General features: G+C 43.0%; 1 protein-coding gene across 1 annotated transcript in view; it reads left to right on the top strand.

Annotated features, from left to right (window-relative positions):
* Atxn10 (ataxin 10) overlaps positions 1 to 15,471 on the top strand; it is a 155,482-nt gene extending 140,011 nt beyond the window's left edge. The window contains exons 11-12 of the mRNA XM_008844688.3: positions 14,512 to 14,699; positions 15,148 to 15,471. Coding sequence (XP_008842910.1) covers positions 14,512 to 14,699; positions 15,148 to 15,150 — 191 coding nt within the window. The 3' untranslated portion in view covers positions 15,151 to 15,471. The remainder of the gene's footprint in view (positions 1 to 14,511; positions 14,700 to 15,147) is intronic.
* Positions 15,472 to 17,952: the final 2,481 nt, after the last annotated feature.

The raw sequence follows: 17,952 nt of genomic DNA, 5'->3' as shown, positions 1-17,952 counted from the left end.
GAGTGTATTGCCTGCATGTATGTAAGTGTACCCATGTCATGCAATGCTCATAGAGGACAGAAGAGGGCTTTGAATCCCCTGGAATAGGAGTTACAGATGGTTGTTAGCTACCGTGTAGGTGCTGGGAATTGAATCTGGGTCCTTTGAAAGAGCAATTAGTGCTCTTAACTGCTGAGCCATCTCTCCAGTCCCACAAAAAAAGAGATTCATGCCTTGATATATTACAATCACAGTTTTGAAAGACGAAGGGAGTTGACTGTTCAGTGCTAAAAGAGGGAGGGGGAAAAAAGTAAGACCCTGTCAACCAAAGCTACCTATATCTGTCCAAGGAGCCTGAGAATTTAAACGAAGGTAAACAAAGGCTAAGGGAGTTTTTTCCTACTGCCTGACCTTGCAGAAAATGCTCAAGGGAGTCCTGTGGCATGAGATGAGAGGCCTGGACAGAACCTTGGATTCTATGAAGATGGCATTAAAGGTTAGCAGAGGAGTCGTTTCAAAAGTTAGCATTGTGACAGTGATTTATAGCTCCACATTTGCCTTCCACATAATTTAAGACACTAGTACATTTAAGAGAATTATTAGTTGATGTTTGAGAGCCACACAATCTAAGGGTATTTTGCAGCATTCACTAAGAGTAAAAATGAGTCAGTTGCAGCTGTAAATGAACAGTTTTTGGTATGATGCTACATTAAACTGGTATAAATCAAATTAGAGTGTTTTACCTCATAATGTTAAGTCATTGGTAACCAAAATGAAAAGGATATGGGATATACACAACAGAAACAAGAGGAATTAAACTATTTCACCACCCAGAAGTGAACTAAACACCAAAAATATTAAAATAAGAAATAATGGCCCCAAAAGTCATAGGTCATATAGAAAACAGTGAAATGAAATAAAGGTGACTCTGGTCAAAAGATAAGAGATTAACACAGTAGGTGAAACGTGAGCCAATTGTATACTCTCTGTAAGAGATTCACTTTAGAGCCAAAGACAGAACAGGTAAAAAGCATAGAAAAATATAAGATAAGCAAGTAATTAATGAGAACTGTGGTTGCTACCTCAGAAAAAATAGACTGTAAATCCAGAGGAACTGCAGAGCACAGCAATGAGCAAGCACATCTCAGAGACACAGTCACCCACGGGCAGGCGTGGTGGCCATCAAGCCCGATGAACTGGATTCAGTTCCTGAAGCCCAGATGGTGGAAGGAAAAAACCAACCCTAGCAAGCTGTCCTCTAACCTCCACAACATGCACCGTGTCATGCATGCACCCACACTAAGATAGATGATGAACGGGAGGATTTTTGATAATAAAAAAGAGAAATTTACATAAAAACAAACTAGAGTATATGTAACAAAAATTAACAAAGCTGAAGGGAACCTAGAAAATTTTTAAATAATGATTGAAGATTTCAATACCCAACTTTGAGTAATAGGTAGAACAACCAGACAGAATATTAAGGACTCAGATCACATTACTACACCAGCTGCATCTACAAGCACACAAAATGCAATGATAAACATTTGATTTCAAATGCTTTTGAAGGATTTTCCAGGATAAACCATCTGCAGTGGTACAAATTAATTCAATTATTTTAACTAGTTAACATACATAGTCTTTTCTTCCCACAACTGGATGGAGTTTGTGAAAAACCAAAAGTTGATTCTTTAAGTTGGATCAAGAAAAAAGAGAGAGGACTCACATCACTAAAATCTGAAGTGAAACAGGGACAGTACTAAGGGTCCTGTAGAAATAAGAACCATGCAGATACTGTGATAACTGTAGACCAAGAAATCAGCTAACTTACATGAACAGTTTTCTAGAGCATTATAACTATAGAGCAGGACTAAATTGCTAAGAAGTAGAAGATTGCATTTCCTTGTAACTAATAAGGAAATTGAATCAGTGATCAAAATTTTTCCAATAAAGAAAAACCTTGAACTTGATAGCTTCCCTGATGAATTCTACTTCACATTTAAAGAACTAACACCAGCCATTCTCGGACTTTTCCAGAACATTCAAAGGGTAATGTTTCTTAATTTATTCTGAGAGAAGCATTGCTTAATAAAACAGTCTAGGGAGACACTAGTAGAAAGCTATAGACTAGTGTTCCTTAGGAATATTGATATACAAATTCTCAAGAAAATACCAGCAAATTAAACTCAGTTGTGTGTTTAAAAGATTATACACCACATCCAGGATTTATTCCTGGAACGTAAAAATGGCTCAACTACTAAATTGGTAATATCGATCAACCACATTAACAGAACACTTGAAAGGTTTATGTGGTTATTTCTGTTGATTCGCAAAGAGCATTTGACAAGATTCAACATCTGTTGTGATTAAAAACAACAACAAACTGCAGTGCAGCTAAACACAGAAGAACCATGTGGACAGAAACCACAGCAAGCATCACATGCTGGTAAAACATTGAACACCTCTCTGAGGTCAGAAGAAAAGCACAGATGTCTTCTACCTGCCACTTATTACTTACATAGTTGTGGACGTTCTGGCCAAAGCTATTAGACAAGAAAAAAATGAAGAGCTTCCAAGTTGAAAAGGAAGAAATTGTCTGTTCACAAGTGATATAATCATATGTGTAGAGAATGCTTGAAGGTTCCAGAAAATGCTCTTAGAACTAATAATTCCACAAAATAGGAAAATACAAATAAGAACTATGAGGATATTGTGATATTAGATCTACATATTGTTGTTACTGTTTTTGAGACAGGGTCTCTCTGTAGCACCAGCTGTCCTGGAACTCAAAAGGTAGACCAGGCTGACTTCAAACTCTCAGAGATCTGCTTGCGTCTGCCTCCGAATTGCTGGGATTAAAGGTGTGGGCCACCACACCCAGCACCTCCTTATATTTCTTAGCAATTTAATCTTGATATATAGTTTCAGTTTTCTAGAAAACTGTTCACTTAGGTTAGCTAGTTTCCTGGTCTACAGCTATCACAGGATTCTCATAGTTCTTATTTCTATAGTTCTTATGGAAATAATGTAGAAATTCGTGGCTCTCAGGGATCAGCAAATGGCCAAAAACACCATGAGAGTAAAGCTAGAGTTCTCTTACTTTTTTTTTTTGTCTTTTTGAGACAGGGTCTCCCTAGAGCCCCAGCTGACCTGGAACTCACTGTGTAGACCAGGCTGGCCTGGAACTCACAGAGCTCCACCTGTCTCTATCTCCCAAGTGCTGGGATTAGAGGCGTGCGCCACCACGCCCAGCTCTTACTCCTAATTTTAAAACTTAATCTAAATTATAATAAAAGTGGCATAAAAAAGAGTCAGTGTAAATCAGCACAATAGAATATGGAGCCCAGAAATGAACCTTTGCTCATATATGTGCAAATAATTTTTTAGATGTTTTATTTTTTATGTGTGTGAATGTATTACCTGCATGTATGTTAAGTTCACCTGTGTTGTGCAATGCCCAAGGAGGTCAGAAGAGGGCATTGGAGCCTCTGGAACTGGAGTTAGGACAGTTGTTAGCTGTCATGTGGGTGCTGGGAATCAAACCTGGGACCTCTGCAAGAGCAGCCATCTCTCCAGCCTTCAGATAATTTTTGACAAGAATACAAAGATCATCCAATTGGAAATTTTCTACCTTTTCAACAAATAGTGCTTCTAAAACAATACTTAGGAAAGAAATTGAGGAGCTGAGTGCTGACACATAAGCCTACAGTCTCAACAACTTGGGAAGCTGAGGCAGGGGAATCTTGAGCCCAGGTGTCCATCATGGATGACATCATGAGAAGACCCAGCTGAAAGAGAGGGAGAGGGAGAGGGAGAGAGGGAGAGAAAGTGGAGGGTAGGAGGGACAGGAAGGTGGCTCAGTAATGGGGTGCTTGCCTAGCGTGCATCAGAGCCCTAGGTTCCATTCCCAGGACAAAACTAAAAAGCATGACATTTCTGTAATCAAATTCCCCACTACTACCAACCTCATTTTTACATAGTCTAAAATTTTTATTGCCTTTATTTCCATTAATGTTGGAGTCTCTTGTGCCGGGCGTGGTGGTGCATGCCTTTAATCCCAACACTCAGGAGACAGAAGCAGGTGGATCTCTATGAGATCAAGGCCAGCCTGGTCTACATAGCGAGTTCCAGGCCAGCTGAGACTATAGGGAGACCCTGTCTCAAAAAGACCAAAAGAAATGTTGGAGTCTCTTTATATCATAAATTTCCACTGTAGGTGCTCTTACTGTAAAATGGGTACAGTTGTGCCCTTCCTTAGTATGGGTAAGCCAGGATTATATACAGAAGGGAATAATCACAGCTCTCTGGCCACTTCTTAATGACAAATTCAGACATCCGTCTTTCTGTCTGTGCCTGTTTGTCTTCAGGCCCACTCTACTTCTGACTGCTGACTTCCAGGTAACTTTTGAGAGGGAAAGGGCCAGAAACAGCATATCAGCATGGCCCTGCTGACCCAGGTACAACCGCTCTCCCCAAAGGGTGCTTGTGGCATCACCAAGGATGGTGGTGCTAGATGCCCACACTCCCAGCATGCCTGAGGTAGGGCTTTCCTGACTCATTGCTGCCTGCTGTGTCTTGTCAGCTCTCAAATCCCCCAGAAGCTCTTTGCTGTTTGTGCTCTTCATTTAATCCTCTAGCCCAGAGCTGTTTTTGACCGTTGGCTATATCTTACTAGTTCTGAAATGTCATTAGTGCTAGACCAACACTAATCTCCTGTAATTTAGGTGGGATTACTTTTTCTACTCCACATTTTCATTTCATTTTGAACATTTGCTTATTAACTAGTTCCAAGTGTGTTTTTCAGGGATACCTGGTCTATCTGGTATCTGCAGGTTGGTTTTATTCTATGGATTATTGTCCTGTGGAGTTTTTTGGGTCACAGAGACCCTTTTCAGGTCTCAAACCTGTTATTTTTCCCTTCCTTGATGTCTAGGGCAGAGCTTGAAGCTCACGGCTACAGTACCAGAAGGCCTGCCTTGCTTCTTCTCCTCAGGACTCCCCACGGTGTTTGGAAGCTGTATGGCCTTGAGGTGGGAGATGGGTGCTGGGGCCACCACTTGGTACTGCAGGACACAGGACAAGTTCCTTAGCCTCATGGTTTTCAGTCTTTATTTTCCTCATCAGTAGGATATAGGTGAGCATAGGTTAGTAAGCACTGGAAATTTTCTGAGAGCACTTAAAACAGCTGCTGACACATACTGGGCTGGAAGTGAGTCTGTTGCTGTTTGTATTATTAGTTTTCCTGACTTATGTAAATATACTAACAATCTCATTTTCAGCTTTGGCAAATGGGAGAGACACTTAAATGAGTGCCCCTTAGAAAGCTTGGCCTGCTCTGAGAGTGGCAGTATATGCTGAATGGATTCGGGAGAGTAAGCTTTTCTGATGCCTTTTTCATTTCAAAGAGTACTGTGAACTTCATAAATAACCTCTTCACCTAGCAGGTAGGATTTCTGCTGTCCCCTGGCTTCCATTCCTGAATCTGTGTTAGCAAGTAAAGCTCAGCCATGACACTTGGCAGAGACCTGGGTATGACTGGAGCACTGAGCATTACTGTTTTCTTTAAAAGCCTATTGCTTTCCCTAAGTATCCCCCAGCAACAAGTATGAAGGTGGCTGTGAGTGTGCTCTGCATTGTCTGTGTGTACTCCTTACCATCTCACTACCCAAAGCTGACAGAACCCAAAGCTGGGTGAACTGCCCCTGGTCAGCAGACACCAAAGGGCAAGTAGTCAGATCGCTTCTGCCACTCTGTATGCCGAGAACCACCTCTCAGATAAGGCAGGAGTCCCAGCAGGTGAGCAGCACAGACTCCAAGAGCCAGGGGGAGCACAGAGCAGAAAACACCCTCAGTGGGCTTGAGCACTTCTGGTGCCCTATATTAAGTCCACACACTGCACACTGCTGAACGTACTGCACGCAGCAGCCTCTGTAGTCTCAGAAGTGGTGTTGGAGCACTGCCCTAAATACAAATGGAACCACTTGTGGCCCCAAACCCCTTTGTGTGGTTTGAGTTAGAAGTGGTATTGGTTGTTTCTGATCCTGAAACCTGTAGTGTGATAGGGATGCCAGACTGTGCCTGCTTTGTACCACGCTCTGCTTTGAAGTGGTTGGTAAAATGGTTCCAGACTATGTGATGTACAAAATTGGTTTCAGTGCTATAAGATCTTTTACCACCAAAACCCTGTGAATGCAAGGTACCTGTGAGCACAGCCTTTGCTCGCCACAGAAGCATTTGGAGTGGGCAGTGTGTGATGACTGTGCCTGGCAGACAGAGAATGTCATCTTCCCATGACTTCACTGCCAGCTGGATGGGCCCACAGTATGTTCGTTTCTCCTCTTGGATGCTGGGTGGTGTACATTTGGAATTGAAGGACAGAGCACAGAACCCAGCCAGGGTCCAGATGGAGGGTGGTATGTGGTGTGGTTCCCTACTTTGCCCACAGATGCTACCAGGAAGCGGGAGCTTTCATAAGGTGGAGAGATGTGCCCCATGAAACAGGGAGTCTCTAACCTCATCTTTAAAAGGTCACTCCAGGAAAGTAAGTTGTGCATACCAACATGGACCGTCAGTGTGGCCTTCCTTTCTCAAATGCCAGCATGGATTGTGCACAGAGAAGCATGCTCTCCTGTAACCGTGGCCTGTTAATGCAGTTTAAAGCTCTGCGGTGTTGTGCCAATTCTGTGATGTTCTGTCTGCCTCAAAACCAGAGAGGGTAGGAAAAGCACCTGGCCTTAAAGAGATGATGGTTTTCCATTTATACAGAAACTATGTGGCTATTACGAACAGGTTTTATTCCATATTCTTCATACTGTGACCTGTAATTCACAATTTGGCAGTTATTTCTTTCCTTGCCCTCTTCGTATTTCCTTTTACCACTTCCAGTGTTAGCAGTTAGCCATTAATTGGTAAGTTGGTGGGTATGCACACATGTGACTTTTTAGATCTGATTTGTTAACTGCTCTTAAGACAACAGGCTACGAACTGTGGAACACTTACAGAAATGTTTGGGACACAGATGTTCCTTCATATTAAAATACAGAATGAAGAAGAAAATTAGAGACCAGATAGTTGAACAGATTAGAACAGGAGGGAGCCAGTCAGAGTGGTTTGCAGTGGTCACTGCACACACTGGTTCCCGAAACAAGCAAGGGCTATGGGGAAGCTCTGCCCCATCAAACCTTCTTCTTTAGTTCTGAATGAGGAGAGTATTGTAGCTGAACTGAATGACATGAATGGGAGTTAATAACCAAAGATAATGATGATAGGTGGGTGGAGAAATAAACTGAACTTACACTGAAAGCAACAGAAATATCTCCAGATGTCTGGAAATGATTGACTTATGCAGAGAAACTTACAGCTTTGTGGAAGAATAAATACCTTTCCCCACCAAGCACCTCTATCTTGTCTGCCCCCTGCCTAGACCTTTGAGTCTCCTTTCCACCTATCCTGACCAGGAATTTACAGGTCCCTCCTCCCTGCCAAAGTCCCTGAGCTGCACTTGAGGACCTGTTTTGTTTTCCTCTCCTTGAGTAAATCCTGCCTCAGAGGGTAGGGTGGAGGCTGTTTGGCTCCTCCTAAGGGGGTTGGAGGATGCTGGGCATACTTTGTTCCCAGGCCACAACTACTTGTTTTATCCTGTTTGAATGATAGAAATCTGTATATTTGGTTTTTAGTAATGTAAAGCATTTCCAGAACAGTTTTTAAACTGAGCTACCTGTTATTTCTAAAAGCTTCAATTTTGCGATAGCTTGAAAATTGCTGTATAGGTGTGATACTGATATCTGTCATTCACTCTCATCCTTAGAAAACTGCTGTATAGCATGGTAGATACTGGCATGATTTGTAAAGGCCTCATGAAGGAGGCTTGTCTAGTGTTGACTGCCAGTTCTCATAATCCAGCATTGTTAAGGATTCTCCTGCCTGCTGTCTGCCCTGTAAAGTGGCATAGCACATAAATCCCTTTCCTTTGTGGGCTTGCTGTCTAAAACCAACTTTCTTTTTTTTGAGGGGTGGTCTTTTTGAGACAGGGTCTCCCTGTAGCCCCAGCTGTCCTGGAACTCACTATGTAGACCAGGCTGGCCTTGAACTCACAAAGATCTGCCTGCCTCTGCCTCCCGAGTGCTGGGATTAAAGGCATGCGCCACCATGCCCAGCCAAAACCAACTTTTAAACATATATCCTGTAAGTAAAGATATAAATAGTACATATGCAGGTATTATGTAAAGTACATTATATGTACATGTATTTCCTAAAATTCAAGTAAAGAAGCTTTAACATTTAAATTGTTTTCAATGAAATACAAGTTTTCCAAACCCGGTACTTTTAATAGCTCCTTTTTTATTGGTCCTTCCAATGCCTGAGACCAGAGGTCAGCTTCTCTGAGGCCAGCATGGTAAGTGTCTCTGCTTCTTAGGCCCTACTGTCTTCACAACTAGTTGGTTCTGCTGGAGCTCCAGAGCAGCCCGGGTGGCTCACATGGTTATATGCCAGTAAAATTGCATTTGTGGTCACTGAGAATGGAATTTTAAATAATTTTTATGTATCAGTTAGTGTTGGAACCCATAAAAATTATATGAATTGCTGGGTGTGGTGGTGCAAGCCTTTAATCCTAGCACTTGGGGTGGGGGCAGAGATAAGTAGATCTCTGTGTGTTCAAGGCCAGCCTGGTCTATGTAGTGAGTCAAAAAGACAGAGGCGGAGGGGTGGGGGAGAGAAATAAATTGGATGGGCAGCTCTTGATACAGTTCTGGGCCTTGACTCTACTCATCTGTAGTACTGTTGGGTTTGATAACTAGTAGTCTGCCTATAGGTAGAAGTCTCTCTTATCAGATAACTTGTTTTAATGTTTTAACTAAATTGATTGTACTTTAAAGTTTGCTTGGTGGGGTTGCTGAAGGGATGGCTCAGCAGTTACTCGCTAACAACCATCCCTAACTCCGGTTTTAGGGGATCCTACACTCCTCTGGCTTCTGCTGGCATTGCATGCACAGGTGCACTTAACATACATGCAAGCAAAAACACTCATAACACATAAAATAAAAGTAGATCAGTAAAAATTTTAAAAACAATGTAAGATTGACTTGGTTCATAAACCTGCTTGGTACTGTGAGCAGCAGCACAGTGCTTACTGCCCCTGTGGTCTCCCGCCGGGGTCCTGATGCCACAGTGCTCTGCAGAAAAGCAGGGCAGCCCTGCAGAGTCCTCACTCCAGTGCTGATTGCAAACTCTTTCAAGGCAATTTTGCAACAAACAGGCTCATGCCTTCTATTTGTAGTAACTATGGAAACGGTAGAAGCCCTCTCTCCAAAGCTAAGCATACAATAAAGGACTTCAAGTGTTGGTAGGATTAGAGACTTGAGAAAATGTTTAGTTTTCTCCCCCCACTCTTTCTTGCTCTGTCTCTTTAGAAAGAGAACAAGGGGCACTGTGAGTACTAACTGGGGCTTGCTTTCATCTCCCTTGTGACTCAGGACTGTCTAGGTCTGCCCTGGCTGCCCAGACTCCAGCCTTCCACAGCACACTAACGAGCAGCCCATACATATTCATGACCGAGGGCTGTGGATCAGAGAACTCTTAGAACTGTGTTTTACAGTGTCTCTCTTCTCAGCTCCAGTCTGTGAGTGAGTACTTTCTTTTGTCATCTGTGAGACTGAGCTATAGTCAGATAGGATCAGGAAGTGGTGCTGTGGCACAGGGATGCGACTCCATTTAACAGCACACCCTAAATTTCAGAAAGTGGAGAGAATTGATAGTGTTTTCACCATAAAAAAATAATAATGTTGGGACTAGTGAGATGCAAACCTGGTAACCTGAGTTCAACCCCCAGAATCCTTGTAAAGGTGGATGGAGAGAACTATCTCCACAGAATTGTCATCCTTTGACCTCCACACACAAGCCATGGCATACATGTCCGCCCCATATCCTGCATGAGCACACACATGCTAATAAGAATATTTTTTAATGTAATACTGTTGGGCAAGATAGTTATGTTTACCCTGATCTAAACATTACAGTATACACGTGTTGAGATGTCATATGGAGCCCCATATATATGTGTGATTTTTTTATGGTTTTGATGCATCAGCCTAAATTTAAGTTAAAAAGAAAACAATAGAGCCTGAATAACGTAATAAAAACAAACTTTAAAAATTGTGTGTGTGGCCAGGTATGGTGGTAACTCCTTTAATACTAGTACCGGGATTGATTGGATCTCTGAGATCAAGGCCAGCCTGGTCTGTATAGCAAGCTCCAGGCCAGCTGGGGCTACAAGGGATACCCTGTGTCAACAGCAACGAAAACAAAAATATTGTGTGTGAAAGAACCAGCTGTGAAGTAGAATTTATGCTTATAAAATTTGAAACCCTGGGCAGCAGTGCCCAAGTGTTCTCATTTGAAATTAAGACACAGGCCTGAGGACCCTTAGGTGAGTGTTTGCTCTGTGGGTAGATGGCACCCTCAGCTGCTGGCACTCCCTTGGAGAGGTGGCTTCTTCCTGTCTGCCTAAGACCATGTATGGGACTCTTGACCTCAGGAAGTCCTAGGAAAAATGACTGATGCTGCTGATAACATAAAGAACATTAAATAGCCCATTGAGTGGCAAGTCCTGGTGTTCACAGTTGGTCCTTTAGTTCTGGTTTTCCACCCAGGTGCTGAGGTGTTGACTCCAGTGTGTTCTTGTGACCGTGCTTCTCGCAACCCCTCCAATGCCTGCACCTCCCCATCTTGGCACTTTCAGCACTAGTTTGAAGAAGACAGGAATGCCTTTGCTGCTTGGGCTTGAAGCCTTCTTTCTCTGGCTGTTGGTTCCATCACGTTTTATCCTGGAGGGGTATGCCTGAAGACCCAGCTGTAAGACAGCTCCTCATCTGCAAGAGGGCTCTTCATCAGTCTCATTCTGCAAAGTTCCTGTTGCCTCTCATAGGCAATAGGCACCAGACCATTTTTTTTTTCTACATAAACTAGCTTACAAACACTTTGGGATGAATTGATGATAAAATACCATGCTAGCAGTATTTCTGCCCCTACTCTGAGATGAATGTGATGGAAATCACCTTTCCGTGAACATCTGCTGGTGTCTGGTTGGGGCCTTCTGTTGGCACAGTCTGTCATCCTTGCCTGGGTTGCAATTGTGTTGGTTTTATTTTCCTGGACTCTCAGCCTGCAAAGCCATGACTCAGGAAACCACTGAGATGTGAGGGCAGAGCGCCACTGATGGAGGTCACTGCAGTGCCACCACGGCCTGTCCATGTGGCACTAGAGGGGGTGTACTTGTCTTTGCACGGTTAACTCGTATTTGCCTGCACTGTGCTGGGGACAGAGGACAGGAAGACACCAATCTTGGTTGAGAAGTTCACAGTTATTAGGGTAGACAGAAATATAAACAAGTAATAGTAGCTTACATCCTTTCAACAAATAGGTATTGAGTTCGGCACTTTGGGCCCTGGACCAGGCTGGGTCCTGGGGCTGTTGAAGTGAATAATACCTTATCCTGCTCTTGAAGGGCTCAGAGCTAAATGCAGTGCAGTGTGATGCGAATCATTCCTGAGGGTGTTAGATACCCGCAGCAGACTTAGTGACAGGGTGGTGTCAGGGAGTGACGAGGTCACTGGAAGGCCCCCCCTTGTTAACCTGGGGCCTAGTGGAGTCCTGTGGGCTCCACGGGCACTCTGAGAAAGGAGGCAGGGAGAGGAAAGAGGAAGTCCAGCTAGACCAGGGAACGGTGTGGGACAACAGAGACAGAGCCCTGTAGTGTGATGTAAGTGGAGGTCTAAGGAGCAAAAAGTCCCTGGTGAAAGAAATGCAGGCCCATTAGCCAAAGGAAGCTAATCTGAGAAGACTGAGTGGTGGTCTCAGTTTGCCTGTGTTCACTTGTCGTTAAAAAGTGAATAGCCAGCAAGTTCCAGAAAGGAGAAATGGTTTGCTTCTGTCGTACAACTAGGGTTAGACCATGGACTCCTCACCCAGCCTCAGAGGTCTTCTTTTCTGAGTTTTGTTCCTTTACTCGGTTTTCACTGTAATTGCTGCTTCTCTGTTTCATGAAAAGTAAGAGCATGAATCTGTTTGATAGTGTCATGGTGGGTATGAAAAGTCACAGAAACGATTTGTTAAGGCTGGAGTGCTGGCACACATTTCTAATCCTAGCACTCGGGGACAGAGGCATGTGGATCTCTGTGAGTTCAAGGCCAGCCTGGTCTACATAGTATGTTCCAGGCCAGCTGGGGCTACAGGGAGACCGTGTCTCAAAAAGACAAAAAAAAAAAAAAAAAAAAAAAATTGTTCAGAAACTACCAATTTGTTCAGACATTACATGGTGTTGGAAGTGTCTGACACACAGAGTGGAGGTTCATTGACTGAAAAAGGGGGAAATTAAAATTTAGGGTTTTATCGGAGTAATTGTATGGATTCAGTCTTCAGAAAAGAACCATAGTTTATAAAGACTGGACTTTGTGATGAAGGACGGCAGACAAATTGTCAGAAACATTCTCCACCAAAGCAGTAACCAGGTATAGAATCAACATCTGCCAGGCAAGTAATTTCTATCTTGTGCTTTTGGAAGCACTCGGCCATTGATACCCTCGAGTGTTTCAGTGATGCGCCTTTAAAGGCCAGTAGGTCATTCAGCGATCACTGGCTGGGCCTCTTCTTTGTGCCAGGTTCTGTCCAGGCCCCACAGTCCCACAAATATGAGCGCAGCCCTACACCAAAGACTTAGGGAGAGGCTAGCCAGAGATAGGGGTCATGGTCAGGAATAGAGCTGGCCCAAGATGGGGGGGGGGGGGCGCTGGCTTGACAGGATTGTTACCCAGGGTTGGGCTGGAAGGGCTAGGGTGGCAGCACGCTTTAAAATCCCACAAAGTGCCTGATCTTACAGCAGCACTGCTGTTAGTGTTTGAATTCTTTGTTGTAGGTAAGTCTGGTTTTTTATTGCTCCTGTGAGGTTATTGAATTAGAGAGAAGACTGATTTGCTTTCTTTCTCAATTCAGGAAAGAACTACAAACTTCATGACTGCTGACAGCTTCTCTTGTGTCTCACTTCTGCTTAGGAATCTAGAAATGTCTCAGAACCAGGGCAGCCCAGGCACGTTTACCACTTTTACTATAGGGTCTGATGCTTTTTAGGGCACACCCACCACTGTTCTAGCTTTGGAATTGCCTGAATGGGTATATCTGGTGACTATCAAGGAAAAGATTCATTTTCCTTCCCTCCCCACTTCCTTTCCTCTCCCTCCCTCCCTCCCCCCTCCCTGTCTGTTTGTGTCTGTGGATCAAAACCAGGTCTCAGTGAAAGCTGTGCAAGCACTCTACCGCTGAACTGCATCCTCAGCCCTCCAGATTGGAGTATTTTGATACATGGTCATGAGCAAACAGGCTTCTTTCTTTGAAAATGTATTCTAGCTTAGGTAACTCGGTGTGATTTCCCTCTGGACCAGGGACAAGCAGAAGCCATCCTTGGCAATTTCTTTTATATCCCTGGTTTCCGGCCACTGAAGACAGCCCTAGTAGCTGTTTTTATGCAGTCTGTTGCAGAATGATGTATAGGAGCAATTTATTTTATTTTATTTTTTATTTATTATGTGTATTCATGTGTTGCCTGCATGTAGGTAAGTGCACCCATGTCGTGCAATGCCGCAGGGAACAGAAGAGGCTTCAGATTCCCTGGAACTGGTGTTACAGACAGTTGTTAGCGGCCATGTTGGTGCTGGGATTCGAACCCAGGTCTTCTGCAAGAACAGCCAGTGTTCTTAACCACTGAGCCATCTCTCCAGCCTTACAGTAGCAATTTAATGTCTGAGTGTTACACAGTCCCTGGTACGTAAGTCATGCTCCTCATGAATAACGCAGCAATGGGACCTCAGGTCTGTAGTCGTCTTCATTCTGATGTGTGGGGCACCAAGGATAATGCAGCACGTTGCATTTGAGGACCTGGACCTGGGGAGGCAGTGAGGGTCATGTGCTTTAGGGATGAGTATTCACACTGAACCCAGCAAATCCTTCACAGCTAGGCTTTGTCTTTGAAATACTGAATGAGAGAAATTCCATGGTGATGCCTTGGAAACCATTCTTACTGATAACCACACTTCTAAACAGGACTAGTTTCCTGTCTGATTCTTTCCCAGTGCCTTTGACTGGCCTGCAGGGCTCCTCTTGTCATTCATTCCCTAGTGACTTGGCATAATATCCAAGTGTGTGCGTGTGTTTGTGCTGTCTGTGTACTGTTGTGTTCATAAACCTCAGCCATAACTGCTCTGAGCCTTTGCTTCTCTATGTGTGTTCATCAGCCACTGAATGAGCCTCTCTGAGGCTGGTCAGTGGACATTGAATGCTAGGCGTACACACGCACATGCACTATTACAGTTTCTTAAATGTCTTCCTCTTTGGGTGCATATTTATATTCATTCTGACCCTCCAGAAGAACTTGTCAGACATTGTGGGTTTTCAGTGCCTTGTCGTGCTGCACACTTTACCTGTCATAGTCGTGTGAGTTACAAAAACAAGAAAGTAGAGTTGCTTCCTTCACTCTGGCTCCAGTTCTCATGCAGTGGGTGGTGTATGCGGTGCGAAACCTCACTGAAGACAACAGCCAAAACCAGGATTTTATTGCAAAGATGGAGGACCAGGGGCTAGCAGACGCGTCCTTACTGAAGAAAATGGGTTTTGAAGTTGAAAAGAGGGGAGAGAAAGTGATCCTGAAGTCTGCTATTGACAACCCCCCACGTGTAAGTGCCCTCATGTAAACTGTCCTCTAGTCACTCCCAGAAAGCTCTTCCCACATCCTTGTGACCTTGGCACCCAGGATGTGGTGTTCTGTGAGATTATGGAAGACAGGAGAAAGTTGCCCTCTGACACCAGCATTAAATAGAGCTACAAAGAACTTTTTGGTCAGGCTTTAGGCTACCATTTCCTTAAAACTTTTAAAACTCATGCTGAGCACAAAATACAAAACCATAGTGAAATTTCAGCGTGGTCTAAAACTACATTCCTGACCAAAATTAGGTTGTCTTTTAAAGGTGGCAAACGTTTACTGCTGTTCTTTGTATGGTGTTGCCTTTCAGGATTTTCCCAGTTCCCTCTGACCATTATGCAAAGCTCTGCATTTTTTTCTCTTTGTCTGATGATTCTTGTAGACTTTTTGTGTCTATGATCCTGTTTCTGTTTCCTTCTTAGTGACTGGCCTCTCCATCTGAAGTTTTGGATTCTGTTTCCTGGCTATCTCGTCTCTGCAGTATGTGAAATCACAAGTGTTTGAAGATGTAGAAGTACAGGTTCGCGACCCTCTGAATCCTTTAGTATTATAATTGAATGTGTGTAAGCTAAAGTGAAAGTTCCTGCGTGTTCTCTTTTCCTTTCAGTAAGTGTAACTCTCTGGTTCACCTCTGTTCCCCTGGGTAGAATGTGCATTCCAATGATATACATTGTACTTACTGTTGTAGCAGATAATAAACCCCTTTTAGGGCACAGCCCTTACTTGGCAAAGACTGGGACACTTGATTGGATTCTGTGTGTCCCTTCAGATGGCAAATGAGCTTCGTTCTTTTGATTCTCTGCTTCTCATTGGGTTTCTGAACCCTGGCAGGCACTTGAAGTAGTTTTCTCACTGTGATTAATTCTAGCAATCTCTTTTCACCCCCTCTGTCTTTTCAAAACATTGACATGACTCATTTCCAGCTAATTAATTTGAGAACCTTCCCTCTTCATTTTAGACACTGTGTTGTCACTGAGCCCTGTCCTTTGGAAATTAGCAGGGAGTGAGAGTGGGTGCGAGAACATGTGGGCACTTAACTCTTTGCATCCCAAAATGTCCTAGAATCAGAATTCTACCCTTGCACATAAAGGCAAAAGCTTACATTTTGCCCACCTCCATGCCTCTCTAACACAGAAAAGACTACCTTGTGTCCTGCTTGGTGTACAGTACCACGGTGAGAAAGGGACATCCAAATCATCTTCAGTTTAAACACACTGTTCTCAAAAGGGCACCACTCAGTGTTTTGCCATAGTTGCATTGGTAATTTGGGAGTTCATTGACATCTGGCTAGCTACTTCTATATTTTTGTAGCAGAAAGAAAACTGCATTAAGCAAGCACTAGATTCTTTGTAACCACCTGGATCACTGATAAAATCACCACAGTCTGGGAGGTCGTGTTGTAAATGTTTAGCATTATTTTCCTAAACTAAAATATCCAGAGACATTACACAGTTCGTGTTTATCCTTCCGAACTAAAACCAGGACAGACCCAACCAAAAGCTTTACAAAAATTTTACTCCAAAATCAAGTCTTAAATTTCTTTGTGGCTATACTTAACTTGCTTTGTAAGACTGATTTAGAGCTTGTTGAGAATGAAATAGCAACTTTCCCATATGCTGTCTAGTGTGTAACTGAAGAAACATCAGATTCCAGGCCCATGGCAGTTAGAACTCATTTGTGACGTTTAGGCATTACAAAATTTAAAATACACAAAGAAGTCATTCCCTTCTGGAGCACCAAGAGTTAAAATCCTTTCTCTCAAAGAGGTCTGGCCAAAGGGAAAGCAGTAGGGGTCCCTTTCTTCTTTTAACAAGTTTGCAGTGGACATTCTTTTTTCCTCTCAATGGATGTGTGCACACCAGTGGAGTCACACAAACATGTCGGTATGCACCATATAATAACAAACACAGATAAATAAAAGGGAGCCTTGTGAGGATGCAGAATGGGTTATGGTTATGTGCTCTAAATAGGAAGTGTGGGGCTCACACAGTGAAAACATGCTGATGACTACATTGTGGCCTCTTTTGATTCCCTGGGGGAGCGAAGGCTTGAGCACAACAGCTTCCCTGTGCTCTGCCAGTGGGCCTGGGGCTTCCCAGAACCTTGTTTTACATGCTGTAGAGGATTAATTCACCACCTCAATCAGCCGTTCAGAAGGGAAAAAAGCAGGGCAGGGCAGGGCAGCGTCACAAAATTTGTAAAGACATCGAATAGTCACAGCGAGTTTTGTGACCATATTGTTTTCAAGAGCAAACTGACAAAGCTTTTTTTTGGTGTGCTTCACTTTCACAGATGGAGAAGAAAGGATTCTTGGCTTGGTAGAGAGGGCAAGTGTTTGCAGAGCGGTTCTTTTGTAATGCCTAACAATGAGGAAGGCTTTGAAACAGTGTATTTTCACAATTTTAGTACTCTGCTGATAGAATGTGCCCATGTGTCTCACGGTAGTTTGGGAATTATTTAGAAGTCAATGTGAAGATACATATTTTGTCCAGTAATTTAAAATCTAACCATAGGGCTTTGGGAACTAAGGCACATCACTTTTCACAAAAGGAGCTAGAAAGATGATGCTAGTTGAACTACTAGTTAGCAAGCTTTTAATCAGAATCAATGCTTTACCTGTGGGTGTCTTATGTCGGTTCTTTATTGAAGTCATTTGTAACACTACCTGGCATTTAAATTTTATATTTAAAAACATTGAAAAAAACTGAAAAAAAATTGAAATTACAAAAGCCAGGCATTTGCAGGAAGAAACCTTGTTTAAAAAATGTCTCATCACCAGTAAGTCCTGCACATAACCAGTTTTCACATGTGAAGCTATGGAATCAAGACAGTACTAAAATGCAGAAATGTTGGAGAACAACCTTGATTTACAGTTGGCCTCTTACAGAAAATTGGTCCCTTAAGGGGCCAGAAGCTGCTTGGTGCGCTGTCCAGGGTTCTGATAATTTCAGCTTCTCTGACCTCCGTACATAAAACAAAATCCTGTTTTTCAAAATTCTGAGGTCTTTTTCCTGTAGCACAATGCCTGCTTTCCTCATCCTTACACATTTTTACACACTTACTTTAGATCAAACATTACATCCTATTTATAAATGAATGTAACTTATCTATAATATATATGTTTTTAAACTAAGCTTTTTCTATATGTGGAACAATTATAGCATTAACTCCTTAATCATACTTTTCTCACAACAACCAGAGAAAAGTCATGAGCATGGCTTTAAGTG

This window comes from Nannospalax galili, unplaced genomic scaffold (assembly GCF_000622305.1).
Source record: "Nannospalax galili isolate Female #2095 unplaced genomic scaffold, S.galili_v1.0 scaffold180, whole genome shotgun sequence".
Lineage (NCBI taxonomy): Eukaryota > Metazoa > Chordata > Mammalia > Rodentia > Spalacidae > Nannospalax > Nannospalax galili.
This window is presented reverse-complemented; position numbering and strand designations above follow the sequence as displayed.